Genomic DNA, 14,209 nt, shown 5'->3' on the forward strand with positions numbered 1-14,209 from the left:
ATTGGGGCCATCTTAATGAGGGTTCCTATTAACCCATGCACGACACTGATCTCGATTCAGCCCTGAGAAACTAGTCTGCGATGGGGCTACAAACCAAGCTGTGAATATCCAAAAGGGTGTAGAGAGCTGCGAGCTCTGGTCAATAACAAGGCCGTACGGCTCACCTCAAGTCACCGACCCGCCGCCTTTGGGAGGCGTTCGTGGGATTTGATGGACCTGTTCACGTATACATGCCGGCCGGCAGCTTTGCGAAGCCCTGGGCCCTGGCAACCTGGCGATAGGAGATCAGCTGGATGGAGAATCTTTTCTTGACGATCCAGACCCGGCCGAACGGCTTTCGCTGTATCCGGTGGCTGGTGTCTTGTCAGCTGAGCCGTCCCTGATAACCACGTTGTTCACTTCAGGAAGAGTTGCAGAGGGAAAGGAAACACACGCCGCCGTTGGCTGGATGTCATGATGATACGCATACACAGCTGCTAACGTCTGGAATGAGTTACTGGCGCTAGCCTCTGATGATAAACGACATGGGGGCCCTGAGCCGAAACAAAGCCGCTGATGAAATGAGACACTGCAGCGAACAACTCCCAACGAGTTTTCTGTAGGTGTGCACACGGGTTGCCCAGCTGATGGGGACAATCAACTCGACGACTCCACCAAAACCCGACGGGCTTGCGCGTCCCGTCCCTTACACCCTTTACCTTGGTCTCGGGTTCGCTTGACGAAGTGCATTTGGACTCTTCGGAATATGAATACTCTATGCTGTAATTACTCACCAAATCTCCCGAAGGTATTGTTTCTTGACTTCAAGATACGCCCGTCATATTCTGGGGAGGATCATCATTTCCCACAATGATAAGTGCTCTCTGGGTGACTATCAGCCTATATTGACATGCATTGTATCATATCATGCTGACAGTAGCAACCGGCCGAGTCCCCAATAAGCGATCTCAGGTTATGCCGTTTTGATCCCGGGCCAAAGGGGGCATTGATGATAGGATTGATCTTCGCGCCATTGCGAACGCGCCGAAACTTGCGGGCATGTCGTACCGCTTATAGCCAGACCGTAATACACTAGGTACTCGTACTTCGTAGAGGCAGGGCAGCTTCTGAGGAGTTGGATAACTGTATGAAACCGTGGGTTTCCAAGATCAACACGGTTGTTACGTGACGAGTCCTTGTCGTGGGTGCACCGTACCGACCCTTCCCCAGCTCTGGAATCGAATATATAACTTGCATTACGTGGGGGCCGCTGGGTAACCAGAATCAAGTTTCGGCCGTTTCCCATATTTGCAGTTGGTGGAGAGTCGCAAAAGCGTGGGATGTTCACCAAACTTTACTGATACTCGGTCCGTTTAAAGAGCTCTGCTCCGAAGAGTCGCGGCGTGACTCGGGCCAAAATATACTGGAGATAGCGAACAAGGCCCCAGCAAAGCCCCATTCGTGACGGCTCCATAGTACGTGTCGCTCACCCAAGTCCCTGTTGATAGCCCCGCCAGCCCGCCTGCCGATCTGATAGCTGTGCTTCATCACCTTGTAACACTGGTAACCCCCACAGAACTGATTAAACAGATCTTTGACCTGCAAGACCGCTGCATTCAACATATCAAGGTGTTCAAAGGCAAATTCCGTTTAGTTTCGTGTTTAGCCGAGATGATAATAGCAGGCAACGCTAAAAAAGTCCACCCACGTGGAGGAGCGCGCGGGACCACTCTATTGCATACACCCAACGGCATATTCCATTAAAACAACAAGCGATTTCAACCCATCAGAACATTGTCGGAGCCGATATCAGTTTGAGAATGAACTCCGGGAAACCATCTGCCGATAGTGTCGATATAGCCATGCTCCACCCTACTATGTGATATACTCACAGTGATATACCTATCAGGTCCTACCTCATACCATGAGATAACCGCTCGATCAATTGAAAGTCGTTTTTTGAAGTGTCGGGCGGGCAGTGGGAGCCTAAGTCGATGAATGGAAGAATTCTGCCCTGATATCGAATTGAGTGGCGTTATGTGTGTAGCACCGAAGAGGCAGGAGACCCAAACAAGAATCAGTGGAGGACTGAATTTGTAGGCCGTTGTCGTGATTGGACGACGTGTTATCATTGAGCATTGTGTTGGTCAATGGGGCGAGTGCGCCAAAGAAAGAAGGGTTGGGATCTACACATGTGCGGCTGCCACATTTTTCTCACTACCCGCGACAGCCTTGCGGCATGTGGGTGGTGGCCAGACGGATGAGATAAGTATGTGGCATCAAGGCATGAGAACAAGATGGACCGGTGCTGTCATAATCAGACTATTTCACAGAATGACCTGTGAGACAGTCTTTAGAGTAACGCCACTACGCGGTTACTGCGCCGTCCGCGCGAGGGATCGACTCTGCAATCCGTCATAGCATAGGCAGATATGGTGCACTCACAACCCCATTGTCGTGTGTACTGAAAAACTAGCGCCGACGACGATTCGTGCATCGTCAGCCGGCAGCCTCGACGGATTTGCCATCGTCGGGCTGGGCACTAGTACTTCGTAGACATTGGCTCCTGCCGATTCAAGGTCGCGAAAAGTTTGCCCCGGAGAGACTCGGCTTGATAACGACGAGATAGCTGGATTGCGGAGTCATCACCTGCATCCATCATGCCCTCTACTGGTCTCCGCAATATGCAACGACGCCCGTCGCCCTCTGTCTGTCCGCCAGTGCTGAAGCAGGATTGGTGCATATGAACAGGTGGCGACAGCCAAGGCCAACATATAGAAGAGGGTGTGCATGTGTGGTCTACTCATGAGTAGCCTGCCCAGAGGCTAGAAACTCCCAGCAGTCTGCTGAAAGGTCTCAGGCTTGAAGGAGCACATACGCACATACCCTTGATAAAGCGCGACGCAGCTGCAGGATGGGGGAGTATTGCTCAAATTCCCCCGCCTTTACGCAGGTGGAACAGAATGCGGTATAGCTCCACTTTCGCGGGCGATGGCGTCCTACTGGGCCCTTTCTACCCAGTAGCGCCGGCCTCGCAATCCAACCCGCATTTACGGAGGTGGAGAATGGACTGGGGTGTCTCAGTGGTGAGTTCTGCACTTGCTTGGATGCCAAGCTGCGTGAACTTGCAGACCTTCTCTGCGGGTTTCGTAGAGTTTCAACCTGGGGGAACATCAGTCGAACGATCATCAAACGCCTGCCAGCCAGTTCGTTGCAGGCAGTGTGGTTGTGACTTGTTTGAATATCTGTGGATGGCATAGTCCACCTTCTCAGAATCATGCCGACAACAACAGCTGCTATCATCAATAGTTCTTCTACTGGGGCCGTAGTCCGTAACCACTACACGTGCAAAGTGAACTGACGATGACGACGAAGCAGAATGGGGATGAAGGGTGAGCTGAGTAGGCAGGTGCAGATCCCACGGTACCCTTGGCCGGCCGACAAGGTGAAGAATGTCTCGTTTAGGAAACCCGTGAGCATCGCCCCCCGAGACCTGCTTGACCAGGAGGGTCTTCATCTCTCCATGCCATTGGCGACGGCGCAAGATAACTGGCCCATTAATGTAAGGTACGGGTCATGGGATTGGGTCAGTAGCTCGACATAGATATCCGAAGGGAGTCCGGGGTCCAACATGAGAGATGCAGCAGAGCGCTAACAGTCTGGGAGTAGGCACCATGATGTCAGAAACTAACTCAGGCAGAACATAAGGAATAATTCTGGGGCATTAAACCCGGCTCTCCCGGTAGCTGATAATGGTCGCATATGAGCCAGCTATGACATGCATCCGTAGTATTCTCGCAGTGCTGTCTAGGGCGATGGTGAGGGTAGTTTGGGATGTGTGCGTTACCGACTCTACAAACCTTGAGATTAACACAGCAGCCCGAAGCAGAACAGTTGATTGGAAGCATTTGCTCGCAGATACGTCCTATCGTGATCGCGAACAAAGTGCCACCTCAAGCGATATCCTCATAAATTGCCATGCCGCAGAGGAAGGGCAAGAGCCAATCAGATGGGGCGATGACGAGCTCAATGCAGCAGAATGCAGCACGCAGTTTACCCGTTACCCATAGCATGATACGTTATGTTATGAGAGGCTAGCTAGCAACTGGTCTTGGCCGCTGGTGTGGGATTGAGCGACCAAAACTCTAGTCTCTGTGCATTGCGTGTCGCACTGCGTCCTTCTCGGGGTTTGCAAGACGGGGAGTTGCAATTTGACCTGACAAAGACTCCACAACTACGGAATATGCCAGGTTGCCAACCCGCTACTGTAGTATCTGCCTCATCATCCGAAGTCAGTCCACAGTCTGCCTGCCAGGCCATCAATCATCAGATATCCTGGGTGAATAAACTGGGAATTGCGACAACCGCTTCAACCGTGGCTCTGCTATCTGCTCTACCACGATTGATGGTTGACGAAGCTGAGAACCCCCCACCCCATGCGGTTCCACTCCATCTTCGTCGTCTGCCATGCGTTGCGACGGTCCAAGATCATATTGTGCAGGAGCATAAAGAATAGGCAATGATGGGAAGGCCACTGAACCAATCTGGTAGAACAAGTCGATGAAAACCTTTGATCATCTTCATTGCTCTCGGCAGTGAGAGTAGTCTGGACCGTTGTGCAGCGCGCCCGGCGAGCCAGGCACAACGCTCAGAACGATTCGACAACGAGAGACAGAAAACCCGAAATACTCCAACGGGAACAATCCATCGAAAGCATCTCATCAATCTGCATCTCCTCCGTATCCCCGTCTAGGGATCCATACACACAAAACCCACGCCGGCCGTCAGGCAAGTAAGCAAGCAGGCAGGTAAGAGGCAGGCAAGCTTCAAAGGCGACTCGCTAAGCCCAAAACAGTGCTATGGGCGTCAGATTATCAATCATGCTCGTTGGTCGCCTACCATCCAGGGTCCACGATGACTTCTGCAATCACCCTCTCTGTCTGCTTAGGAGGCCAAGAACCAGCCCAAATAATACCACCTTGATGGCAGCCTATGATCGGCGGTACCACACCCACCACAACGACCACACCCCCCCCTTCTTTGATTCTCTGGCCCCAGCATGGATGCACCTGGACCGTGCCATCCTTTGACGCCCATTGAGATCAGCAGAAAATTTTTCTTGCCTTGGACTGGCTGTTTTACATATCACACGCCCATGTCTGATGGATCTCCGCTTGCCCAACGATACCTTGCCCACATTTGTGTGCCGCCAGCCAGCGTGAGCCAACTCTCTTCCAGGCCTAGCGTAGATGCAGGGTTTCCAGGCACTAATGCTATACAAGGTGGGGCTGTACGTACAGTACGTACAGCCATGCATATCTTTGTCGAAGATCGATGGGCAGAAGTACCGTCCCGCATGAATATGGTTGACAGAGTACAAAGTGGGCTGTGTCTTAGAGAAGCCCGTCCGTCAACTGGCGTATGCACCGTCCAAGACTACATATCAACCTCTCTTCTTCCACTTCTTTATGTGTCTTGAGCCATCTTGGTCTTTACCATATTTCACTTCACGACCCTCGCTCCTTCTCAGCTCTTCCAGTGTCCTGTTAGGAACCTCCAAATCCGCATATAACACGATCTTCGAATGCCTAATCACTCTTCGTATCTCTGCTGAATCATCTCGCCACGGCCAGTCTGGACTCAATAAGGCATTACTCGATCAATCCAGCCTCGACTCTGCGAATAGTCCCGGCTTTCACGCAGTACCTCCAGCGATCCTCTACAACCGCCACAAATTGGACATTGCCCAAGCACCTTGACGACTGACTGCTTCGACTCTGAGTCACAAATCCACTTCCTTCTACGAGAACCAAAAACCGCCTGTCCAAATGTCTTCGGATCTGTCATGGGACCACCAATTTTGCCTATCCTGTGATAAGCAAACAGATGGCGACACCTACTGCTCCGAGTCGTGTAGACTCTCCGACTTCGAGAAGTCATCGGCAGGAAATTCACCGGCGACTTCGTCTGGCTTCTCTGAACCGAACTACGCCTGGTCAACGTCGAAACATCAGACCAAATTCTACCTCTCTCCAGCATATGACTTTAGCAACGCTCAACCCTATGGTTCAACACCCCAACCGCAAGCCTCCCTGGCTCAACGCTCGGAAATGTCAAGCCCTTCTTCCCGCCGTGCCCTCACACCTTCAAGCTCACACAGCAGCTTATGCTCTTTACGAAGCACATCTTCAACCGGTAGCGACAGCCAGCAGTTGTCGGACAAGGCGAGAAAACAACTACGGGACTACGCCAGCTCCTTCGAGCACGCTCGACTTCAGCGCCGCCGGTCCTACTAAAGTCGAAATTCCTGTGAAGTCGGTCTGAATTCAACCCTCTTCGCATTCACACACATACAACGCAACACTCTCTTTACTGGGTCTTCAGAGACGGGCACACGACTCACTATTTCTTTTTGATTTTAACACAAACGATCTACATTGAAGAAACACTCAACACCGTTTTTTTATGTTGTACAAAAAGCATTATACCGGAGCTCAGCATTCACGAAAAAGTTTTGATTAGGTGACATGGGTTTGGTCCTTTGACTTGAAGTCACCACAGGGCGTACATTGGGGCGCTTGGTCGCGGAACATGGCAATGTTGTATTACGATACACCTGGAGGATAACTGTTTTTCTACAAGAAGCATGGCATATTGGGACATCCAGGCTTGGGTCCTGGGAACTGGAAGGGATAACCGTCGGGTCCCCCCCCCCCCTTCTCGTTTCCTGATGATGACTGGGCCGAGAGCTTTCATCATAGGCTGAACCAACAATGGCGTTGGGGACTTGGGCATCGCTCCTCATAGCAGCAGCTCTGTCTGGCTTCCGAACTGGAAACTCCACAGAAGGGAGAATTTGGATAGAAACTGGCAACTAGAGTAGCTGACACACTTGTCTCCCAAGCAGGCTTGCGAGCCTTAGTAGCGAGACGGGTCATCAGAATGAGAACCAAGAACCAAAAATTCATTCAAACCCTTAACACATAGTTTCGTTTTCCTATGTCTCCACTCGTGATGTTTCATGATGTTGGGATTATTTGCTCCCAGAATCACATCATTTTACAGAGCTCTAGGAGCAGTCACATATGTCCCAGCACTTGGTCGAGCGCTGGTGGAACTTCTGTGTCACGAATACAACGTCCTCCGTTGTTCTGGAGGATTCCAGCAGCACTGTAAGGAGAAATGCGAGCTGTGGAGCTAAGGATGGATTCAATGGGTGGACCTTGGGTACCGGTTGACACAAGGCATACAGGCAGCTTAATGTTCCCCAGAGTCGATCATGAGTAGATCCTCCCCAAGATTGCTATCCAACATCAACAAGCGCCTGACCGACCTGGGGTTTGGGGAGGACTAACTAAGTGGTATTGGTTTGAAAGCCTGTCTAGCCCATCAATCTGCCCATTGTTGGGGGCCATCACCAGACCTGTCCTACCGAAACTGGTTTAGTGGAGGAGACCATTGTGTGTAATTCATAGTCCATGGCATGACGGAGCTGCACGCCGTCTAGGAACCGTCCGCCTCCGCCGACTTCTCCTCATGACGACGAACGTCCAGAGAACAAGCTGACCTGACCGGAAATGCAGCTGTGGTAACAGTACGGGGCAGAGCCAGAAAACGTGCAAACAGTGTGAGGCACCTTTTCCCGCCTCATCGCATCAACGAATGGGAATTTACGACACCTTTACTACCGCTACTGTATATTCCCAAAGCCAAGAATACACGTAACGTAAACAATCCAGGGACTAAGTCAGTGGCGGCTGTACAACAGAATAGACGCCGACAACGGCTTCTTTTCCGAACTCTATAGGTCCCCGAACTCTTGCCGTTGTTACGTCTAAACAGTTCACCGCAATAAATTTGACTTTTTTCATCTAAAGGGCTCCAGCCCGCTGTGACATGAAAGCTTAAGATCGCGATCGATCACCTTGGAGTGAAGAGAAAAAAGCGCCTTATCTTCCGTCCTTGGCATCCCTGTCGGGGAAACTGGTATTACTGTATCTACAACTTGTCAGGGTACTAGGCTGTTGGAAGCCAATGACAGCATTCTTTGAGTTTTATGCTAATGCGGCGCTCAGTCGAGTATCATTCAACGTGGGAGGTTCCGATCGAACCGTTTGCGTTTCTGGTACCTGAAGCCGAGCCTTCCCATGTTCAAAGTCAAAATGATGGCAAAAGGAAAGCTTTTTCTGAAAATTTTTCAAATGCGTCCCTCAATTCTCAAACTCTGTATTTGTTGTCATTATGCAGGTGAATAATAATTATTATGCCTTTGCCGAGGGAGAGGCGCATATATTTCCCGAACATGTCGCAATAGCAAGACGTTCGAGAGCAATCCATTCAGAGGTCGGGAAGTCGGCCAGCATGAGATCTGGAATTATCTCACTCAACACGCGCTGACTGGGCGTCTGTCTAGGTACAGACTTGCATATCCCAGCTGCTCGCTTCTGTGTAGACCAAAGGCAATGTTTCGAACCATGATGAAAAATTTTTCACTCCTCGCTCAGCCTCGATCCTCCTGTCAGCGGAGAGGCTTATTCCATCAATAGCTCAGGCCTCATTTTCGGTGTGTCCGTATTACTATGAAGTGTTCTCATGGACGCCTCATTAGAGAGGGAAAGGGGGGGGGAGATTTCTTGATGAATTGTACAACTCCCCAAAACGAGGTGCTCATCTGTGCGCGAGTGGAAAACTACACTATTGCCACTTGGGTTGCGCAGATCATTCCAGAAGACTGATGTTGGGTCAACAGAAAAACAGAGTTACTTTAAACAGCTGTGCGAGCTCTGGGCATCCCTTCAAGATGAAAGTCAGCCTAAGTTGTTACCGTGCTACGTTTGAGCCTTTTCGTTGCCTTTCGCAGCAACTCCCCCCCCCCCCCCCCCCCCCCCCCCGCAGAGTGACAGCACATTTTCTGTGTTCTGCAGATCTGATGACGTTAATCATGACGAGATATTGTGCGATGTAAGCTGCCGATTGTTTCATCTCGTCTGACAAGCGAGAATTCACAGAGACTCGAGCTTTTTTCAACTCAACTTCCTCGGGTATGTGTTGGGGTCAAAGCCTGTTGTTGAGTGAGAGCATCCAAACTTCATAACTCTGGCCTGTGCCAACGTGTATACTCAAGCGCATTATGATATCCCCCACTGCTACCTACGGTCGGGGTGCAACGCAACAACACGATCAAGGACGCAATATGAAGCCACTTCCAAGCGGCTGCAACAGCGACAGCAGTAACCATTCTTCATTGTTGACCGGTACAGACATGCATGTCGGGGTTTCAAGGACTTCGGCACTGAACCAATTGACGTCGTGCCTGTAGCCCACTTACATACTTCCGCAAGACTCTCACTCGTCACTCTCACCTCTCATAATCAAATCCTCTTCTTGCTGCCGCGTCTGTCACAAGTCTCAAAGATGAGCCGGGTCAAGGGGACCGGGATATCGTCAATCCATCGGGTAATTTTCTCTTCTCCCTACACACCACCCTGTCGTCATTGGGGAGCTGCCGCCCGCGTCCCCTGGCGTCGCGGCCCGTGGGAACGCTAAAATAATCTGCAACATTCGAACCACAGTGCTGGAGTTTTGGGGGGTTAATCATCACACTTGCGTAATACATTGAGGCCTGAAGGGGTCTTTTGGGTTCCCAATTCCCATCGGTGCAAGAGTTAGGTAGCAAACTTTGTGGTTTCCTCATTTCTAAAATCCAAGAATGGATCTATGGGAAGGCTTACAGGGAGCCGGAGTCTGCTCTCATCCCAGTCCTAGCTAACATTGGGCCGCGGCCGTCCAGCAGGTCGTAGTGTAGTCCCGCGTTTGGGGGCCAACAGGCTTTACAGCCGCATATTTTTGGTGGGTCCAGAGGTAAAGTTCGTCCTGCAGGTTGCTCGCCTACCAAACTGCAAGGAAGTTGTTGTGTTTCTCGTTTCCAGCCTCAATATTTGTTCCTACACGTTTCCAACACGGTACACAGCAGCGGCTAAGTTGCCGGAACCGTACAAAACATCCTGCACGTGTTGTCCGAAGTCGGGTTCGCTTGGGTTGCTTGGTTGCGGTCCAAATTCATGCTGCTTCAGGCTGGGCTGGCCTTGGTTTCTGCCAACGTGTCCAGCCACGATTCCATGAGGCGTCGAGAACCCATCTTCCAGACCCGGCTGATACATTCGAACGGAATATCTGCTTAGAAGCCACCAAGAAAAGAGACAATAGATGTGTCATCGTCAAATCTTCTTCTTTGCCGAGCAAAAGTGTCTTTCTGCCACGATCCAGGGTGTCGTGCTAGTGACAAGTGGAATTTGGCTTCTTTTTCCGGATGCAAGGCTCATGAGTACAGACAGCGCACGAACTGTCCTCACACACTGTGCTGTCTCTCCACTACATAGTCATTGTCTTACCCACTTTCACCGTGACACGAGAGGAGGTCCATCTTCGTGGGACTCGATCTTGGACCCTGCCAATTGCGGAAAGAAAACGAAAATCTTACTGTGTCACAGTGTCACTGTATCTATTATCGTTTCTCATCAACCGGATAACACCGAGCGGAGCAGAGCCCAAGAACAAAATAACAAATAAGTAAAAAGGAGAGGATGTTCACAAGTCGTAAGGCCACCACATGGTTCCAGTCAGAGCAAGCCACAGGGATCTCAAAGACCAGCATTCAATCAATCGGATTGTAGCCTAAAGAGGAGCCCTATTTCCTGTATTGAAGCGGATACTGATCAGAGTCTACGTTTTGGCCTCAAAACGGAGAGCTACACAAGGCGCAAACGTGAACAAGTATGCATGCACTAGTGCCCGAGTTCCACTATTCCTTCTCACCGACGAGACTGTGAGAGTTTGTCTATGACAACCATTTTGAGACTATGTAGATGAACTATAACCCACAAACAACCATTAAAATGTTTCCTCATCACTCCCGCAGAGGAGCCAAGGCTATGTATGACACGAGGTCCACCAAAAAGTGACTCAGCAGCCACTCGCTCACTCACTCAGTGGACTGTTTCAGCAGGGTGTGTTGCGTGTTCAAAAACTCCAAGTCTTTCGTACTGGGGTTCCATTAAAACTGTCGTCGTTTATAGAGAAAATCAGGCGACAAATAGGACCACTTTCCAGGGGACGGAATCTCATGTCTCGCCCACATACCTCAGAGCCCGCCATCCATAAGACTCAGCCCCGAGGTCGCACGGTGCTGGTACGTTGCCGCTGCCAAAATAAAACCAACTTGTACTACACGCACGGTTTCAAACAAGTATGTAGTTAAGAGCATAATAATGTTACTTCGACTGAATCGAGGCCTGGACTCTGCCTGGAGAAACACAGACAAGTAAGCAAGCGAGCAAGTTACGCGACTTCTTAGCATCGTATGGGAAAGCTAGAAATTGGTGACCTAATGAATAGGTAACAACCCCCTCCCAGCTGCCTCTAGAATCACAGGTCGACAATATGGGACCATGGTTCCGTACGAGCCCCTCCGCAAAAGGTCTAGTTTGAATCGACTACTCCGCGATATAGGCTCATCTCGGAGTGCATACTTCGGCTCCGTGACACATACCCGGCCCAACCCTTCCTTAACAGCTGCCCTGTACTTCGTATTTCGTACTTCTCACCGCGGCCCTCAGTTAATATTGAACATCACACCAGGGGCGTTGTCAGAGCATACAGAAATAAAATTGGAGATATTAATTCGTTTGTGTTTCTATATCAACGCCTCTTATCAGCCTGGGACGTAAGGCGGGCCGTCCCTGGCAGGTTTCCCCCCGCGGAAGTGCATCCGGTCCACGCCTAAATCCCTACTATGGTATCATGGGTAAGTTTTCAATTGTGTGTTTGTACCGTGCTCAACCTAGGCACGAGCCAACTCTTAGCTACCTGGCTTGAAGCGACCTGAACAGCTGTCTTAATCAGATTAAAAGAAAACGTTGTAGTAGTTTGAATTTCGGCTTTCGATTTACCACCGTCGAAATGGAGGGTTCGAATTCGTTAGCACAGGTACTTGTCAAGGGGGTGAAAACTTTGGCCTGATACCGTAGTAAATCTGGGTCCCAGGGCAGAGATTGAAAAAAAAAAATCATATGTTATGTGATCTCGTTCAGTGCGGATCGCGGCGAAAATCGGGGTTGATCGAAGATTTTGTCGTTCCCCTCGTCGATGTGATACAACAATGTTGGCAGTTGTTCCTGGGTCCACCTACAGAGAGAGCTCTCTTTACCTTTCTCACCGTTGAAACAAACTCGGTTGACCCCATCGATCAGCAACACACACACACCGAAGGGAACCAAGGAACACCCCTTCTGTCGTGGAAACCTCGCGAAGTCTCATGCGGTCGATCATCTCCTGGGATTGGATAGGTAAAGTATGCTGCGGGAATTCTACAACTTTAGCGGCGACAGGGCCTCGAACCCCCTTGCCACAACCTCCTCGCCTCCAGCCATCTCGAACTCATATTCCAAATCCGGCTGAGCCTCGCGGTACAGCGCATTTTTCTCGCTCGCCATCTTGAAGTTGTACGACGCCTCCTCGTCGCTGATGATGTTCTTCTTGATACCCGCCGCAGCGGCCGCCTCGACCTGCAACTGCATCTGGCACCCGCGGTCTAGCAGGCCGAACATGAAACCAGCTTCGTCTACCGTCTCCCCAACCGTGATCAAACCGTGGTTCATCAGGATGGCACCCTTGTTATGCTCGCCCAGTGAATCGGCGATGGCCTGCCCCTCCTCGTCACCGAATACAATCCCGCCGTACCGGGCGTACACGGCATGTGCGTTGTGGAAGTTGCAGATATCTTGGCTCAGCATCTCTAGGGGTCGCGCGAAAACAGACCACGCCCGACCCGCGTTGGTGTGGGCGTGGCAAACAGCATGGACGTCGTGAGGGCGGCGCTTGTGCACGGCCGAGTGGATGAGGTACCCTGCTGAGTTGGCCGGACGGGTCAGGTTGCCGCCTACGATACGCCCGGTTTCAATCTCGAGGCATATCATGTCTCCGGCCGTTATTAGGCCGAAGTGGCGTCCAAGGGGGTTCATCCAGATCAGGCCTTGGTGCTCGGGATCGCGGACGGAGATGTGTCCACTCATGCCTTCTGTGAAACCGCAGCGGTGGAAGAACCGGAAGGTCGCCGCCATGTGTACCAGTGTGTGTTTTCGCTCCTCGACAAAACTGGGGAATATCGGGATGCCTGTTCGCTTGTTGGCTTGGTGTTTCACGCGAGCGCAGGAAAGGTATGCGGTGAAAGCTTCCGCACACCCGCCCTACAGCCAACATAGTGTTGACGCATAGACACCTGGCTGGTCGTCTTTGCGTAGAAATTTCGGTCTTACCTGGCATCACGATTCCGTGAGATATAGCTTCAAGTGGAGTCTTCTCCAGAGCAACGACCTGGCCTTTGCCTTCCGGTGCTTCAGTCTTCTTCATGACAGGCAACACACTCGCCACCGTCTCCGTAATCGCTGAGGGTGCCATGACGCAGTTGGTTTGGTGGAAATCTAGAGACTTGGCCCCGTGGATCGTCTTTTGCCTCTGAATAAAGAAGTTCAAGTTGTTATACCAGGAGACGGAAAGCTGGTAGCTGGATCGCGGGGAGTTGTCGTTGTTATGAGATACAGTAGATAGGATCGGGTCCGACACACAGGATTTGGTGGTCAGCTCCCCCGCTTTATATCGGCCTTGATCTTCTCGAGCACCGGCCCGGTGCCGGTCAAGACTCCGGATTCCACGCTCAATAACGGCTGAAAGAGGCAGGTTGTACCGATGGCTCCTGTTAATACGGCGAAGGGTGTGATAAAATATGCTGTTCCCATGCACGTGCTATGGGGTATAGCTGTGCTCTGTCGAATCGGCATCTTGCTGACCAGACGTCGATCAACTGAATCAAATTAGTGAATGTGACGAAGGTGGAAACCACACTCGAGTGTAAAGACAGCATGTGATGATTACATATCTGTAAGAGTCCGCATATTTCCGCCGTGGAAATCACAGGATACGCATCACTTGCATTAACACCGTGAGGAAACACCTTTCGCAGGAGCTACACTTGTAGCAACCCCAAATCCTTCTATTGTTATTTGAGCGTGGATTCTAGAGTCTCCGGAAAATGCACATCGAAACTGCAGCCAGCAACTTTTAAGTGCGGTAAACATCGATCCTACTTATATTATGAGACGAGTGACCTTTGGATATCGAGTTTGACTTGAGGGACACCCCAGAGCGTCGACGGGTTGAAGTTCCAAGTCGCATG

General features: G+C 51.0%; 4 protein-coding genes across 4 annotated transcripts; 2 read left to right on the forward strand and 2 right to left on the reverse strand.

Annotated features, from left to right (window-relative positions):
- Positions 1-1,584: 1,584 nt before the first annotated feature.
- Positions 1,585-2,514, reverse strand: BCR38DRAFT_433743 (uncharacterized protein). The gene has a single exon (XM_040860272.1). The coding sequence runs from the start codon at positions 2,109-2,111 to the stop codon at positions 1,758-1,760; it is 354 nt and encodes a 117-aa protein (XP_040715429.1). The 5' UTR covers positions 2,112-2,514; the 3' UTR covers positions 1,585-1,757.
- A 1,217-nt stretch (positions 2,515-3,731) lies between these two features.
- BCR38DRAFT_474569 (uncharacterized protein) lies at positions 3,732-4,090 on the forward strand (the record flags this gene model as incomplete). Its single annotated transcript, XM_040862976.1, has 1 exon — positions 3,732-4,090. One exon carries the CDS (start codon positions 3,732-3,734, stop codon positions 4,047-4,049), a length of 318 nt encoding a protein of 105 aa, XP_040715430.1. The 3' UTR covers positions 4,050-4,090.
- Positions 4,091-5,807: 1,717 nt separating this feature from the next.
- Positions 5,808-6,275, forward strand: BCR38DRAFT_342941 (uncharacterized protein; the record flags this gene model as incomplete). Its single annotated transcript, XM_040855982.1, has 1 exon — positions 5,808-6,275. The coding sequence occupies one exon, from the start codon at positions 5,808-5,810 to the stop codon at positions 6,273-6,275; it is 468 nt and encodes a 155-aa protein (XP_040715431.1).
- A 6,069-nt stretch (positions 6,276-12,344) lies between these two features.
- Positions 12,345-13,434, reverse strand: BCR38DRAFT_485158 (class II aldolase; the record flags this gene model as incomplete). Its single annotated transcript, XM_040863842.1, has 2 exons — positions 12,345-13,150; positions 13,293-13,434. 2 exons carry the CDS (start codon positions 13,432-13,434, stop codon positions 12,345-12,347), a joined length of 948 nt encoding a protein of 315 aa, XP_040715432.1.
- Between the last annotated feature and the right edge of the window lie 775 nt (positions 13,435-14,209).

Source organism: Pseudomassariella vexata (assembly GCF_002105095.1).
Source record: "Pseudomassariella vexata strain CBS 129021 chromosome Unknown BCR38scaffold_7, whole genome shotgun sequence".
NCBI classification, from domain to species: domain Eukaryota; kingdom Fungi; phylum Ascomycota; class Sordariomycetes; order Amphisphaeriales; family Pseudomassariaceae; genus Pseudomassariella; species Pseudomassariella vexata.